General features: G+C 48.6%; 1 protein-coding gene across 1 annotated transcript in view; it reads right to left on the bottom strand.

Moving 5' to 3' along the window:
- The window catches only part of RCHY1 (ring finger and CHY zinc finger domain containing 1), a 33,248-nt gene extending 26,611 nt beyond the window's left edge, over nucleotides 1-6,637 (bottom strand). The window contains exons 1-2 of the mRNA XM_056857854.1: nucleotides 6,621-6,637; nucleotides 4,387-4,554 (exon numbers count right to left, since the gene is read on the bottom strand). Coding sequence (XP_056713832.1) covers nucleotides 4,387-4,554; nucleotides 6,621-6,637 — 185 coding nt within the window. The remainder of the gene's footprint in view (nucleotides 1-4,386; nucleotides 4,555-6,620) is intronic.
- Nucleotides 6,638-16,364: the final 9,727 nt, after the last annotated feature.

The following is a 16,364-nucleotide window of genomic DNA, read 5'->3' as shown; positions in this document are numbered from 1 at the left end:
TCCTTTTAAATTCTCTAACTTCGAGGCTAAGGTTACAAGCAGCACATTTATGACAACGAAAATGACCTATGGTTTTCGCATGATGGCACTGAATCCCTCCCCTCCCCAAACCCCGCCCTCCACAGGCTCCGCCCCAAAAACCTCCTGCCGGTGGTGAAGCAGGACCTGGAAACCCTTCTGTCTTGAAGCGATAGGACAGGTTTTTTCCTCTGGGCAGTTGGCAAACCTAAAACCAGCCTTTATCTTTAAAAGCTTAGCTGTTCCCATAAGCAACAGAAACATACTCCTCCGTATTCCCTCCTTCCGTAGGCCATGGATAGGGCAATACAAACACGTTTCTTTCTAAAGGAAGCTTAAGTATAGCTGGTGTGGTTCTCACTGTATTCTTTGGAGGGTACTAGAGAGAGGGAGCCTGCCCACGGCTCGCCTCCTCCGTGTCGGGGTTCTGAAAAGGTGATTCGCAGCACGTGGGCAAAGTCCGGTATGATGTACAAGTTCGATGACATTGCCCAAGTCTGCCTGGTTTCTTCAGAAATAAAAGAGAACCGGAAGAAAATGATCATTTGTTGTTTTAATATCTCTCGTTGAGCTTTTGAGACCAAATGTCTGGTAACAAAATTATGACTAAGCCAAACTGCATCCACCTGTAATTAAAGCAAATCCTGTATTTCCTTATTTAACTGTCCCTCTGGAAGTCAATCTGGCACAGAGTAGTGGTTAAGAGCGGTGGTTTGGAGAAGTTGGCTCTAATCTGGAGAACCAGGTTTGATTTCCCACTCCTCCACAGGAGCAGCAGAGGCTAATCTGGTGAACTGGATTTGTTTCCCTGCTCCTCCACATGAGGCCAGCTGGGTGCCCTTGGGCTAGTCACACTCTCAGCCCCACCTACCTCACAGGGTGTCTGTTGTGGGGAGGGGAAGGGAAGGTGATGGTAAGCCGGTTTGATTCTTCCTTAAGGGGCAGAGAAAGTCGACATATAAAAACCAACTCTTCTTTACATCTCTGATTCTGTAGGATGGGTCACCAACACTGTGCCTGTGGGTGCCACGGTGCTCGTCAAGTGTTTTGAGACAATGGGCAGGGCCAGGTGGGCTTTTTCCCAGCAAGGCTTATGGTGGGCCATTGGAGATTTGATTGGCTGTGCAGATATTTTTAAAAAGTTGCTTGGCAGCAGCTGCCACAAGGATCGTCACCGTGTGACTGAAGGTGAGCTGCAGCAGACATGTTGTGGCAGCGCCCACCACACCGTGTCGGAGTTCCAAGGGTGCCCACAGGATCAAAAAGGTTGGGCACCCCTGCTGTGGGACCAAAGCTCAAAGGGCCCTGACCCAAGTTCTCACCCTTTGACTTGCAGGAATTTTGCACTGGAGACAGCAAGAAAAGTCTCGATTGGGCATTACCGGTGAACAGGTGGGGAGGGGCTGGGAAAACTTTTAGAGCTGCTCGCAGAAACAAAGACGGACCAGCGCCACAGGAAACTTGAACCGATGGCACTTAGTTGAAAACTGCCGTTGCCTATGACTTGCTGTGGGCACTGCAATCCTTCACATTGGAAAATAGAGTAAAAACTGCTTTGGTTTTATGTGAGAAATAACTACGATGACTGTACGGGTCAGTCACCTGGAGATCAGTTCACCTGGAGAAAATGCCCGCTTTGGCAATTGGACTCTATGGCATTGAAGTCCCTCCCCTCCCCAAACCCCACCCTCCTCAGGCTCCGCCCCCCAAAATATCCAGGAATTTCCCAAACTGGAGCTGGCAACCCTACCTCACAGAAGCTTCCCTTCCGCACGGGCCTCGCGTGCCTGTTCAAATTGGTCCCCATTTCCCTGGCGCTGTCCAAGCTTCAGGACCGGACTGGGGGAAAGTGGAAGGGAAGCAGGCAGCCACCTCTGGGAGGGAGGCTGAGCTCTCCCAGAGAGCATCTCAGGCCCTGCACAGAGCGGCGCTTCTTCTGTCCCTGGAAGCCGAGCAGCCGTGAGGTTGCTTCTGGAGGCTGCTGGTCTCTCACCCACGGTGGGCTGAGTCTGGCCTCGTACTGAGACAGAGGAGGGACTAAGTAAGGTAGTCCCATCCAGGAGCTCTGTTGATTCCTTGCAGGCTTCTTTCTTTTGTGAGTTTTGCCCTGTATGAAGTCTGTCCCATTTTTATAAACTTTCTTGTATCTGCTTACTTGCTATAATATTTGCGTAATAAACTATTTCTTGTTCATTCTACCTGAGTTCTTCCCAGCTTAAATTCAGCCTGACTGAAGGGGGGGGGGCGGGTGCTGGCAGCAATGTCACTTCTGGTACACACTGGAAGTGACGTCACAGCAACACTCTTGTGTTTGGGTAGAAACTCTATGGTGTAGTATTTTTGCTCAAACACGAGTGTTGCCAGTGATGTGATGATGTCACTTCCAGTGTGCACCGGAAGTGACATCATCAGTGATGCCGACCTAGGCTTCTCTTTGCTCCCAGTAAGTCCCCACCCCACACTGGTTGCCAGGGGGACCTGCAACCCTTGACCCCCTCCCTAGTGCCCTCTCCAGTGAAGCCCTAGAGCCAGAGTGGTGGCAGCCAGTCACGGCCTTTGCCTGCTTCATCCCTCAAAGGTGTGTGGGCGAGGGAGAGACCCCTGGAAAGGATGACAAACCTGCACAGCCCTGCGCACCTACACTGGGACAGTGCCACGCGGCCAGCGAGAGCCTTGGACCCTGGCCCCTCAACATCTCTTGCCTTGAAATCCCTATGGGGTCACCATAAGTCAGCTGTGACTTGATGGCAAAAAAACCCTGAGATCAGGAAGCGAGGGGGCTGTGGGAAATGGCAATTGTATGGTCACCCACCCTTGAACAGAGGGGGAAGCCGATTCTGTCCCTTGCCTGAGGAGGAGAGTCTCAGTCCCCATTCCAAAAAGGCTGAAAGGGATACACAAGGGAAAGAGAAGGGCTCGCTAACTGCCCTTACAGAGGACTCACAGACCCCTGAATGGCCCCCACAGACATGTGTTTGAGGAACCCTGTTCTGTTTCTCTACTGCCAAAGGGGCATCCTTAAAGGCCAGGGCTGGCCCAGGGTGGGATCTGGGATCTACTGCAAAAAGTATATGCTCTGCTACTGAGCTCTGAGCTGTTTCCCTTTACGTTTCGTAGTTGATTTGTCGTTGTTAAACTTCCTAGGAAAGGATTCAGGCCTTCCCCCTGGTGAAGAAAACAGAGATGTCAACCGTGGACTCGCCAAGGCAGATGAATGGGTTGTCGATTCTGACCTACCCACTGAATGCGGCCCACGGAGTAAGTATGGAAGAGAAATCAGCAGTCCGTGAAGAGGTGGTTTAAGTAACAGAGACCCAAAGGGTCACAAATGTCACTGCAGGATTTTTTAATTTGTGTTTAAAAATTTTTTGTAGGTGTCTGGCTTCAATTTTAAGCAGATCTACTTGGAACTAAGTCCCATGTTATTCAATGGGGCTTACAGCCAGAAAAACTTTCTTAGGATTGCAGCCTAATAAGGGCCAATATACAATACAACACAGGTCAGGTCACAGGTGCGTGACCAGACTCACCGTCAGATGTACATTGGGGAAACACACTTTAAAGAGGTGATGCGGGGGGGGGGGCTTCCAGTGTCCCTCCCACTCTGCTTTTGCTAGTGGGGAGGGAGGCAAGGGGGCTTTTTGCCCCTCTTCTCTGGTGTCCGATGCCATAGAAAAGACATGTGAAGCCAAGCCCCCAACCCACCCACCATTTCTGCTGGCAAAGGCAGGACAGGACCAATCAAACAAATGCTTTTTGAGGCGACTTCCTCTGATGTACGCCTGACTGCGAGTCCAACCGGGCACCCGTGACCCGGCCCATGTTGGGTGTATCACATAGTTAAGTCCAACTGAAGGCTCGTCGTTGGCGTGCTCAGGACGCCACAGAGACCGGCTGCCTCCCCCACCATCAAGGTTCCTGTGAGGAGGCCAAAGTTGAGGGGAGGGGGCGTGAATGGCCAGGACTGGACACGCAGTCCCATGTAGTGGGAGTGCAAGAAAACAGAGGGACGCAGAGTTTCGAAAGTATTTTGTGATGTGGAAATTTTTTTTTTAAATGCCAGGGAGGGGAGATAACACCTGGATCCCTCGCTCACCCACACTCCATGTATTGGTTGCAGCAGCAGTTGGCATCCTCTTGGGGCAAGGGCGGCACTTTCCCAGCTACCAAGTGATGTGTTTGGGCAGAAGAGGATAGCGCCACACTGCAGGCAGCAACCTGGCGGAAGAGGCAAGGTGGCCCCGATGGCCCTAGAGAGGCAGAGGCTGGAGTCGTTCTGCCCAGGATTGCACTGCAGAGCTGCTTTCGTGGGGCCTTGGGCACGGGGCTCCCTCTCCCATCCTATATGCCATAAGCCCTTCACCTCACTGGGTTAGTCCCTGGGGGCCAGGAGCCGGCTGAGCCCTGCAGTGGCGGCAGTGCGGCGGGGGCCCACTGGGCTCCGCCTTGCGCCTGGGCTCTTTCAACACCTTAGTCTGCTCCTGCAACACGGGCTTAATGATATGGAGCTGCCCTACAGGGTTGTTGTAAGGACTACTGCAAGAAATCGGATGAGCATTGAAATATACAAATGCCAAAAATGTGCCAAAAGGCCATGGAAAGGGTCTAGAAGTATGTTTTAGTTGTTTTAAAAGTTGCAGCCTGCATAAGAGGTGAAATGTTTATACCTAAAAAGAATTTTTTATTTTCTACAGAACTAACAAAGAGATCCAGCCCTTCTGATGACTCATGGCTCAGAGACCTGGGCAGCAGAGAAACCAACTGTCAGATTTTCTCAGTAACCACTGCACTGCCACGAACTGCTCCACCCAGAGGCTCAACCAGAGATCCTGGGAAGGGAACAACGCGACGTGTAAAAGCAGCATCACCCGAGGAAGAGCCCCGGCGCTTATATTTTATGCCCTACTACCCACACCGGCAGCCTGCATTCTATAATGTTTTATTTCCTATCAGTAGAGGTGCCAGCACCTATAACGCTGTCTGGTACTACAAATCTCTAGGAGAGGACTCCTCTGAAGAAAAGAGAAGGAAAAGGGACACACTTCCAACCGGCCAGAAAAGGAACACGGTCTCCCTGGAGGAGTGAGCAGGGAACGTCCGGTAATAGTAATATGTGTTTCAGCTGTTAGCATAAAGAGACCAAATTACATCTTGATGCACAAGATTGCAAAGCCTGGACTTTTACTTTTGGATTTACAAAAGTTGTAGGCAGATCTGATTGTGAACAGATTAAGTTAGAAGAAGATCACTTTCTGGTGGTCAGGGTGTAGTTTAACTAGGTTTTGGAACGCTGAGTTCTGTTGCTAAACTTCTGGAGGACAAATACATTGACTTCGTTATAGTCCTAGCAGATGACCTCTGATTTCTGCTGGTGCAAGGATGAAACGTCTTGGCCCAGAGGCAGAGGATCCTTTCTTCCCTTTTTTTGGAGAACTTTACAATGTCCTACTGCTCACAATCTGGTTAAGCTTGCAACTAATAAGGAATATTTTTAAACAAACAAAAAGAGGCTGAAACAGAACAATAATGAAAACAAGCCGCCTGTTTAAAATATGGGATCCTTTGCAGAAAACCATCAGATAAAATAGATGCATACAGCCTCATTCCTTTGCCCCACAGGCAGAATCCAGCATCAGCTGCTCCAGCCAGTCCAGATATCACAACGGTTTACTAGCAACGCCAAGTCAGCAGCTGGAAGGAAAAAAATCTTAAAAGCCTTCCTGGTTCCACTGGCAGAGTCGTTTGCCTCCCAAGACACAAGGTGGCTACTCAGAGCAACGGGAGCCCCAAATCCCTGCCTGTGGGGCACAGAGGGGCGAGCAAGAGAAAATCCTAGTGCTAGTCAAAGCACAGACAGCAGAAAGAACTGCACCGTTCCAGCCAGTCCACGTCTGCTGCACCTCTCTCACTGACCAGAAGCGCAAACTGCTGACTTGGTGCCCGCAACCACTGACAGCTTCCAAGTGGAGGACAGTGAATAATAAAGACCCAGAATGACGGAGATCTTCCCTGGATAGGCATAGAGGGGAGCAGGATCGTGCCCGCTGGCCCACACTCCCATGGCTGGCCGCCTGCAGCAAGCCTTCTACAAACACACACAGTATGCACAAGTGCGCATGCGTGACTGGGACTCTGAAACAAAAAGCAGGCTCATGACCACATGGAAGTGCAGATGTAGAGGTGTGTCTGCATCAGGTTCTCGCTGCAGATGTTCAGCTGAAGGTATGCATGTTGGGCAAAAAAACTCTGCGCCCTTCTATGCACTTTCAGCGGTCATGTGGATAAACTGAAGAGGGCCTTATCTCCATCCTCAGCCAGCACTGCCACGTTTGTTTCTCTGATGTAAAGTGATATTGTATATCTTCATGCCACAGCAGAGGCTGGCAAGATTTTTGGCCTGGGTGCCAAAAGACCATCATGTCCCCCTGTGCTGGCAGGGGGAGGGGAGGTGGGCTGCATTTGTCCAGGCACACCAGGAGCAAGACAAGCCCCAGCAGCACAGCCAGGGCCTCAAAACGTTTCTGGCAAGTCAGGTCTGGGTTTGCCGGACCATGCTCACTTTCCCCACAGTCCTTAAGAAATAGCACGGTTTCTCATCTTACCCACAACCTTCAGGCATGTTGACAACAGATAAGAGCGTAACCACCCACCATACTCACGAGAAGATCCAGGCCAGGAATGGTTTCCGTGCACCACAGACACTAACGCAAGGTGCTTCCACGGTAATTCTGCATGCAGGCAATGCTGGAGCAGCACGGCCTTTCTGGAGAACAGCTCAAGAACGGAACCAGCCCGAGATCACCGACTGCCCCTGTCACACGTGCCTGGAATATTGTGCTCTCCCCTCTGAAGAATCAGTCGATGGCAGAGGGGCAGTGGTCAATTCTAGCTGGGAGGTTTAAAAAAAAATTCTCGCCTTTAGCAAGTCTGGTGTTAATAAGGCCCTGTCCACAGCTACAGTGCCTTCAATAAAATGCACGCAAAGCTTCTGGCTCAGAAGATGTAATCTGGTCGACCAGGTATATGGTTGCAAGAACTGCACAGAGAGACATGTTACACCAAGATTCTTTGCAGAATTCCTAGTCTGGATACCTCAACGTGTGCGTGTGTGTAAAGTGCTGTCAAGCACCAGCCAACTTATGGCAACACAGTAGAGTTTTCAAGGCAAGAGACTAACAGAGGTGGTTTGCCATTGCCTGCCCTCTGCAGTCTCCCATCCATGTACTAACCAGGGCCGACCCTGTTTAGCTTCTGAGATCTGCCGAGATCAGGCTAACCTGGCCCATCCAGATCAGGGCAACATGGGGATGTGGAAAGGTACAGTACAGCCTGATCTCGTCAGATCTCAGAAACAAAACAGGGTCCATACTTGGATGGGATACACCAAGGAAGACTTTGCAGAGGAAGTAATGGCAAACCACCTCTACTTAATAACTTGCCTTGAAAACCCTATGGGGTTGCCATAAGTTAACTGCAGCTTGACACCACATCTCACACACACACACTACAACATCCCGCTAATATTATCCTGATCTCATTTTCTTTTTTTCCAAGTCAGTTTTGCCTTTGTTTCTATACTGGACATCCTTTCCTTAACCCATTCACAAGGCCAGGGACATTGTTTGAGCCAATTGCAGGTTATGTTATTTTTATTGTTGACTTAATCCCATCTCTCTCCCCTTCCATTCTGGTTCAGAGTAAGGAGTCAAATCAGATTGTTTTAATACTTCTAAAATACCTCCAGTGCCTAGATAATGCACAGAAACCAGAACATGGACTCTTAGGCGTACCTTCTGAAATGAGGCACACAAGGGAAAGGGACCGGAGGGTCAGACACGGAGGACAATTGGAGGATGTCTAAATGCACTTTGGGCCAGGATGAGCTTCCCTTCTGTGACCTATGAGCAAAGGTGCTGCCCCTTACTGTTTGGTGTGTGTGTGTGTGTGTGTGTGCACAGCAGGACACATGGGATGGGGGAGTGAGACAGAAATCTTGTCAGGTAGGGCCTGATCCCTCAAAGAATGAGACTGGAAGGATCTTGGCTCAAGGACAGGGCACCCACAGCAATGTTACCATGGTCTGAGCCCAGCAAAGGCTGTGTGTTCCAAGCCTCTATACGGCATAACTGTATTCCATCCAAGGAAGTTAATAAAGGCGATTGTGTTTTTCCTCTTTACCTTAAGCCTCCTCTGGAATTACCTCTTTCAGAAGCCACTAAAGACGTAGCTGTCGGGGAGGTCGGGGTAGAGACCACACTGGTCAAACAACATACCACACTACCTCTTTTTAAATGCCATTTAAGACCCCAACCTTCACACCTTGCAAGTAACCAACATTAGATTTCCTAAATGTCAGAGCTGCTGTAAGAACGAAGTAATTAAACGGTACTCAGTTAAATGAAAATTCTCTTTTCCTGGGAACTTCAGTTCAGGGTGGTAGGACGGGCTGGGGACAGAGCATTCGCAGCACCCTCACTGAAGACCATCTCCGGGGCTCTGAGGGAAATGACCCTGGGGGAAATGAAAATCTGTCCCACTGTGGCGTAGCACAAGCTCTTAAACAAGCCCCGCCTTCCCTTCAGAGGACAGCATGGAAGTCTGATGCACAGCTGGTTGCCGTGGTGCAGGGAGACAGGATGGAAGTCTGATGCACAGCTGGTTGCCGTGGTGCAGGGAGACAGGATGGAAGTCTGATGCACAGCTGGTTGCCGTTGTGCAGGGAGACAGGATGGAAGTCTGATGCACAGCTGGTTGCCGTGGTGCAGGGAGACAGGATGGAAGTCTGATGCACAGCTGGTTGCCGTGGTGCAGGGAGGCAGGATGGAAGTCTGATGCACAGCTGGTTGCCGTGGTGCAGGGAGCCACTTCCCCGCAGTCTGGTACCAAGCCCCTCCAAGCGATGTAGGGCTGGAGTGAACAACACAGTCCTCCTCACCAGAAGAGCCTCCATCCTGGAGCCACCTAAACAGCATGAGCAGCCAATGGCAGTGGCCTCCTGGTTCCTATGGTAGCCAGCGGACTCCAAGGTCAAGCTGGATCAGGGAATTAACTAGCTGCACTTGATAACCCCACCGTGCACGGCTGGGCAAGGCAAGGCATTCATACTGGACCCTGCCCAGCAGCAGCCCAGACATTTAAACCATATTCAACCGTGCCCTGATATAAAAATAGAGGAGGGGACCGTTCAGGACGGCTGGAGGTTAGAAACACCCAAATGCCCACTCCTGGGTAAATTCAGAACAGACAATAATGGAGGGGAAATGTTTGTGAACCGGCCTTCTAAGCAGAAACGTACTGAGGCACCCTGCAAACGCATCTCAACAAGGCGCTGATTCAAGCTTCTGCTTCTGCAGCAGCAATTTATAATTACCCAGAGTGCTTCCGTCTTGAAATTGCTGCCCGCGGCATTCTGTGCAAGGGGATCAGAAGCAGTAGGGGAGGGGAAGCAGAAGAAGCCCCGAATTACCCCCCCCCCACGCACCTTGCCTGAAAATGGGCACATTTCAGAGCCAGGAACAGCATGCCAATCCTATGGTTTCAGTTTTTGCTGCCCCCCCCCCCCCGGGTATGTTTCAAAAAGATACAGGAAAGCAAGGCCCACAAGATATATCATGCTGTTGTCTCTCTCTCTCTCCCCCCCCCATGTTATTTCTATGCTCACCAAAAGCAACTGCTGAGAGTTGGTCACTTCAGTGGCGAACCAGCAGGGCTGTGGTCAGCTTTGCCCTTTCCACTCTCGGTGCCCCCACCCCACACACCTCAACCTTCAGCTGCTTCAGGGAAGATAGTAGAAACGCTGGTGCCCGTGTCTGCGGAAGAGCAGTTGGGAAATGAAAGGGATCAGCTCTGCCTCTCCTCCGTTCAAGATCATGGCCTCTGCAGCTGCTTTGGGGGGAGAAAACAATCCCTGTAGTTGAGGACCATGGAGTGTGCCGTTCCTCTAAAACGGCCATCTGTAATTCACCACATAGGGGCAGTGTGACGTCCTTAAAAAAAAGTCTTAGGAATCGCTGGTACTTTCCTTTAAGCTTTGCACCATTGTGCTCTTATTTTCACCCCCCTCACCTGCAAGCATTGCCTAGACAGCATGCGTGGTCATTTAAAACCTGACTTTCTGAAAGGTCCAGAATTTTATAAACCAAGGGTTTCTTAGCCATTGCATGCCTCTTTACACATGAGGTGGGGCATCTATTACAACCTTGCAAATAGGTCTGGGGGGGGGGAGACACTGCTTTTCTTGCACTGGGTGGAGGTAAGAGGGAGGTCGCCGCTGCCCACTAAGAAAACCAAGCTCACTATCCTGGCAGATCAGGAAAAGAAAAAGACCCGTTTGTCCAGCCTGGCCTAATCTCTTGATTTTACCCAGATGAGATCACGTCAACCTACTTGCAGCTATTTTGCAAGAACTGAAACGCCACAAAGTACCAAAGGCTTGTCCAAACCCATCAGGGCATTTAGAAAATGTGTCATTACCATAAAAGCACAGAATGCATGCAAACTCAGAATGCAGGTCCTGTTGTTCTCTACTGTGCCACATGGTGCTTTGCGTTTAAAACTGTTAACTCCTGCTGGCTCATGACAGAAAAATGCAGCTGGTTTTAAAACAGCGGATCAAAAACATCTTCATCAGGCAGAAAGCTAATTACGGTTTCTGTTTACCACAGGAAGATGTGCCGGCTTGAACACTGCAAAGCCACAGAGCTCAGAAATTGCAGGTTATTGTACCAAGAGTTGCTATCGCAATAGTACTTTGTGGTAGCACTGAGGGAGAGGCTCTTCTTTGCACCAAGATGGTGCTTCATGTCATTCTGAATTTATTTATTTCCAATATTTCAGTCCTCCTTTTCTCCTGATCAGCAGGACTCAAAACAGACAGTTAAACTAATTTGATTTCATCTTGAAAGGGAGGCTAGGTGTTTCCACCACTAACAGTATCAAATTTAATAGACCTAAACTGAAAGATCAGAACTGACAAGCATCACACACAAATGCCTGCTGCCAAGATGCATACAACCCACCCCCACATTAAATTACACTTATTCTTAGAAATAATCACTAATTTCATCAGCTGCTTATCACAACACTTACACCATTTAACAGTCTATTTGTGAAGAAAAAGCTAAAATCCTGCATGGAAAGTTATCTCCTGTAGGTACTATGACATTACAAAGTTATGAGGTAAATGTGAAGTGACTTCTGCAATGGAAGAAAGGCTACGTGATGAGCAGGCCTCTTGCCAGCCTACCGAGCAGTGGTTCCCGATGCCGACTTACCGTGGTTGTTTGCACTCTGAGGTTTTAAGTGAGTCTTGTATTTATATATGACAGAAAGATTCAAAATGCAGCAATTCTGACTGGTCAAATACTGGATTATTTAACCACTGATTGGCTTTTAGCTTAGAACCAATGAGGTGGGTGTCTGAGACACAGTAAGCCCCAATTAGTTAAGAGCACAAGGGGAACCCGCAGGATTAGACCACTGAGGGTCCACCTAGGACACCATCCTGTCCCGCACAGTGGCCAACCAGTTCCTCTGGAGGTAGGGTTGCCAGGTCCAGGTTGGAAATACCTGGAGATTTTTGGTGCGGAGCCTGAGGAGGGCGAGGTTTGGGGAGGGACTTCAGTGCCATAGAGTCCAATTGCCAAAGCAGCCACTTTCTCCAGGTGAACTGATCTTTATTGGCTGGAGATCAGTTCTAATAGCAGGAGATCTCCAGCTAGTACCCAGAGGTTGGCAACCCTATCTGGAGGGCCAACAACAGGGCATAGAGGCTGAGGCCTTCCCCTGATGTTGCCTCCTGGCACTGGGAATCAGAGGTTGACTGCCTCTGAATATGGATGTTCCCTTCAGTCACTATGGCTAGTAGCCATTGGTTGAAGGGTTGCGCCAGCTTCAGCCTTACTGGAAGGGGACAGTGCCGGAGAAGGAAGTCAGGGTCACTTGGTGAATCACCCAGGGAGTGTGAAAATTCAGCAGATGCTGCTGGAGGCAACAAAGAGAGCTGGAAACGAGGGAAGCAGAGGAAGAAGTATCTGACTCAGCTGAGGAAAAAGAGGAGTCTCCCAGCTGCAGCACCCTCGAGTCCTCATCCCAGCATTTTTAGAAACCACTCCTGGGCAGGGGGAAATCATCAGCTTAATCCCTGTGCCTATCTATGTCTTCAAGGTACTGAACAAGCCAAGAAATTGCCAACCAAAGACCTCAGGCCAACGGCAGCACAGCTCTGCGAGTGCTACTTTGAGATGGGGGGGGCAGATACCTAAATGGGCAGTCAGGGAGGAGGAGCTGGCACAGGGCAACCACTTCCCTTAGCTAAAACAGCCTTAAAGAAAATTAGGGATGCCGGAATAACAAATGTCCAATGAAAGATTCAGATCTTTTAAAAATATTGAATTCTTTAATGAACCTTTTCCGTATTTGGTTCTGGTTCTATAATGGTCTCGGTGCCCGACTATCCTACACCTACTGGCTGGCAAGTATTTGGATGGGCGACTTCCAAGAAATACCAGAGTTGCTTAAGGCAGAGGCAGGCAATGGCAGACCACCTCCCAACGTCTCTTGCCCTGAAAACCGCACTGAAGTCAGCAAAAAAAGTATGACTGTGATAAACTCATTTTAACACTGTTGAATGATTTCATTTCCTTATTTAGCCCATCAAACATGGAGATAAAAATGCAACCACAAAGTAGGAAAAATTAATAATGTCCTAACTGCCCAATTCCCTGCAAGGTGTGAGATCCTGAACACAGTTACACCCTTGACTTTAATGGACTTAGAAGAGTGTGATTCTTCTTAGGACCGCATTAGAAATACACTACTGATAACTACATGAAGAAGTTCTTGAAGCTGGTTACACATTGTAATGGAGACAAGAGAACTGATGTGTGACTAAATATTTATTTTGGAGAAGCTGTTCTGCTCAAAACAAATTAATCCTAACCACACTGGCAGTTGGTGAACTATCCTTACACAATACATCAAGATAAACAAGTCTTATCATGCATTAAGAGTTTCTTATTACCCCCAAAAGGAAATTTGTGACAGCAGTGAGGACTACATTTTGCTTTGGCAAAGAGACACCACAAAAACAGCTCACGGTGCAAAAAGACCACTGAGGGTTTACACGGAAGGTAAATTTACCCATGAAATGTTTTGTAGACATTCAAAGCTAGCTGAACACTAACCTAGGTAAAGAGGTGCATCTGTGGAATGGTAATGCTGTAGGAAGTGGAAGGAAGGCCCCACAACAGCATCATGGGATGAGCTGAGCTGTTTGGTTGGATGACTCAAGGCTCCCTTGCTCCAGGGGGCCACGGGGCGTTGCAGATAGCATGGCTGGAGTTCTGCAGCCACCCTCTAGAGTCTCGAGAGGGTTTTTCTGTAGGTGTAACAATTTAGACTATTTCCATTCACCTTCTTAAAAACTCAGTATTATTACTATAATACTAAGACCTAATCCAGGAAATGGCATCCAATGCAAGGTGCCCAATGCACCCAATGCAAGGTGTTCTACACCTTGAACGCCAGCTGCCTTCCCTTCTAGACACCTGGGGGCCGGGGGGAGTAAAGAAAGACTTCTTTTAAAGCCATTCTCAGCAGCTGCACTATCCAAAAGTTTCAGTGCACAACAATATTCTCCACATGGTTTTGCTTCCCACAAAGCAATCCTTCCAACAATGAACCCCCAGCATTTGACATCCGAAACATACCCAACATCTACCATTGCTCTATAGCATGCAAATCAACCCCAGGTTGTGAGAAGTCAGCAGTATGGGCCTTGCCGTAGCCACTGCCCCCCACACCCACCCACCCACACACATACAATCCAGAAGGCTTTTGTCAGCCTTTTAAAAAACCAGGTAAATTGTTAGATCACTATAATAGTATAATGATCTATTGCTGCAATCCTCTAGTTTTCTAAAACATCGTCAGCCCTTTTCATTGCAGATTTATAAGGGGAAAGGTGCGGGCAGCACAACAAAAAGGGCTAGCGAATGAAAGAATGAAAGCTTTGAAAGAATGAAAGCTGGGAACTGGTAGATTGTGACACTACAGATGCAGCATATCTAGCAATTCCTGATTTTTTTTTTAAAAGCCCCACCCCAGTGGAGGTGGACAATGATACCTGTGCAGAGAGGGGCTGAGGCTGCTGTGTAGATACACCACCGACACCATGAATTGCTCTGCATTCACAGCCACAGTGAAAGCTATACAGAGAATTTTGTCAGCCACCCTGAGCCCAGTTTAGGTCAGCAAAGGGTGGGGTGAAAACATAATAAAAATAAAAAAAAATAAAATTGTCTCTACATGGAAACAGCCACAGATAGAATTTTCCCTCATCCCTCATTTTGTTATGCAAAAACCCTTCAGAAAATTCTGTAGTTCACATTATTTTGTAATGTTTAAAAAATGCAAGCTGTATGAACGTTATCTGCCTCAATTCCGTACTGAATTGTCACTGTGCTCAGAATCAGAAAGCCTAAGAACTGGTGAAGGGAAAACAAAGAGCACAGGCACTTCCCCACACAAGGGAAGGCACTGCTTCCCATGGGGTCATCCATGCAAAGATGAACTGGAAGCAGATGCAGATGGCAGCTAGAGTCACACACACACGCAGCTGCCGCCTTCCCCCAGGTTAGCAGGCACTTGGGCCCACCAAGGTCAGTCTTGTCTATTCCAGCTCTTACTTTACCTCCCACCTGATCTTTTAAAATGGCAATGCCAAAGACTGAACCTGGGAACTTTAGCATGCAAAGCAGATACTCAACCACCGAGCCACAGCCTCACAGCATTCAGGAATGCAGGCAGCCCCACAATTTAATGAGTAATCCTGGGTATGTGTATTTCTGGCTCAAGTGGACCAAAGGCAATTTGTACAATTGGAACTTTAATCCTGCTATCAAAACAGGGCGTTAACTTTGAGTGACTAGCAAAAAATAATAAAACAAAGGAGTCATAGAATCATAGAGCTGGAAGGGACCTCCAGGGTAATCTAGTCCAACCCCCTGCACAATGCAGGAAATTTACAACTATCTCCTCCCCACATCCCCAGTGACTCCTACTCTATGCCTAGAAGATGACCCCCCCCCCCAAAAAAAACCCTCCAGGATCCCTGGCCAATCTGGCCTGGAATTTTTTTTTACCTAAAATCAAAGAAGATTAATACAGCCTGTCTGTTTGAGACCATACCCAGCCACACGTATGGGATAAATACTGCCTCCTGAACCCACTGACGAGCTATAACTACATGACAATCTTATCTTGGCATTGCACAGGCTGAAGTGACTCACAAATCCTCCCCACAGAATCCCAGGAATTGTAGTTCTGTTTGTGTACTGATGATTCTCTACTAAAAGATCTCCTGCTCTCATCACAGGAATAATCTCATAGGGAATTACTATTGAGCCAGTTTTGTAAAATCAACTGTGCAGCCCAACCATGCCCACTCCCCTCTCTTGACTGAGCTGAAGTTTCCCAGGCTCTCCTCCCTCCTCCCCTTGAAAGACAAAATCCGCAAGGGTCATTTCAATACTGCTGACTTCTCCTGCCCTGGGGTTGATTTGCACACTACTGAGCAGGGCTTCCCACGTTCAGGGGATGGTGACCCACCAGAGTAGATGCTGGGCATGTTTTGAATGGCAAATGCTGAAAAGGATACACAGGCATCCAGGACAGAGCCGTGAGTTCATCCGGGCCGCCCGGCACATGGCTGCCCAGCTCCAGGGTGGATTCAGTGGTAGCTTGTTGTGAGTTACCTCCTTCCACTACGGACTTCTGACGTGCCCCCTCCTGTCCTGTTGCACAGATGAAAATCCCTCCCATCAGCAAAAATCACCATTGGATCTAAGCCCGTCATAACCCGCCACAATAGGATTTGCTCCTCCAAATGGAACTGCAGCAGCCACAATATAAAATGCTCCTAACAGTTTCCTAAATATTGTAAGGCTTCCCCCTTACACTAGCTTGAAGAAGTTTACTCCTCTCTCTCTTACAGAAAGCTGGCTAGCAATATTAAACTGTTAAAAGTTTCAGTCCATCTTGATTAATATCAGCATTTGTAAGTGATCCAGCAGCTCCCCAGTGGATCACTCCAATCCAGGGCTCTACACCCACTGAAATAATCCACTTTGAACTATATTTTATCTGTGTCTTACATGTGTCTTGGCACCCACAGAATATTAAAAAACAGCTGTTTCTTTTGACTGGCAAAAAATAAACTCGCCCCACCCCCAGCTGCAAAGTACATCCTCTGAGAAGGTCTCTGTTTTCCGAAAGGCAACTGGGTTGCAGCAGCGATGCCACCAGTGCCCCTGGGGATGCCCTCGTGTCAGCCTCCTCCATACATT

The sequence above is a fragment of the Euleptes europaea genome, chromosome 11, assembly GCF_029931775.1.
Source record: "Euleptes europaea isolate rEulEur1 chromosome 11, rEulEur1.hap1, whole genome shotgun sequence".
Lineage (NCBI taxonomy): Eukaryota > Metazoa > Chordata > Lepidosauria > Squamata > Sphaerodactylidae > Euleptes > Euleptes europaea.
Note: the sequence above shows the minus strand (reverse complement) of the source record. Positions and strands in the feature narration are given on the sequence as shown.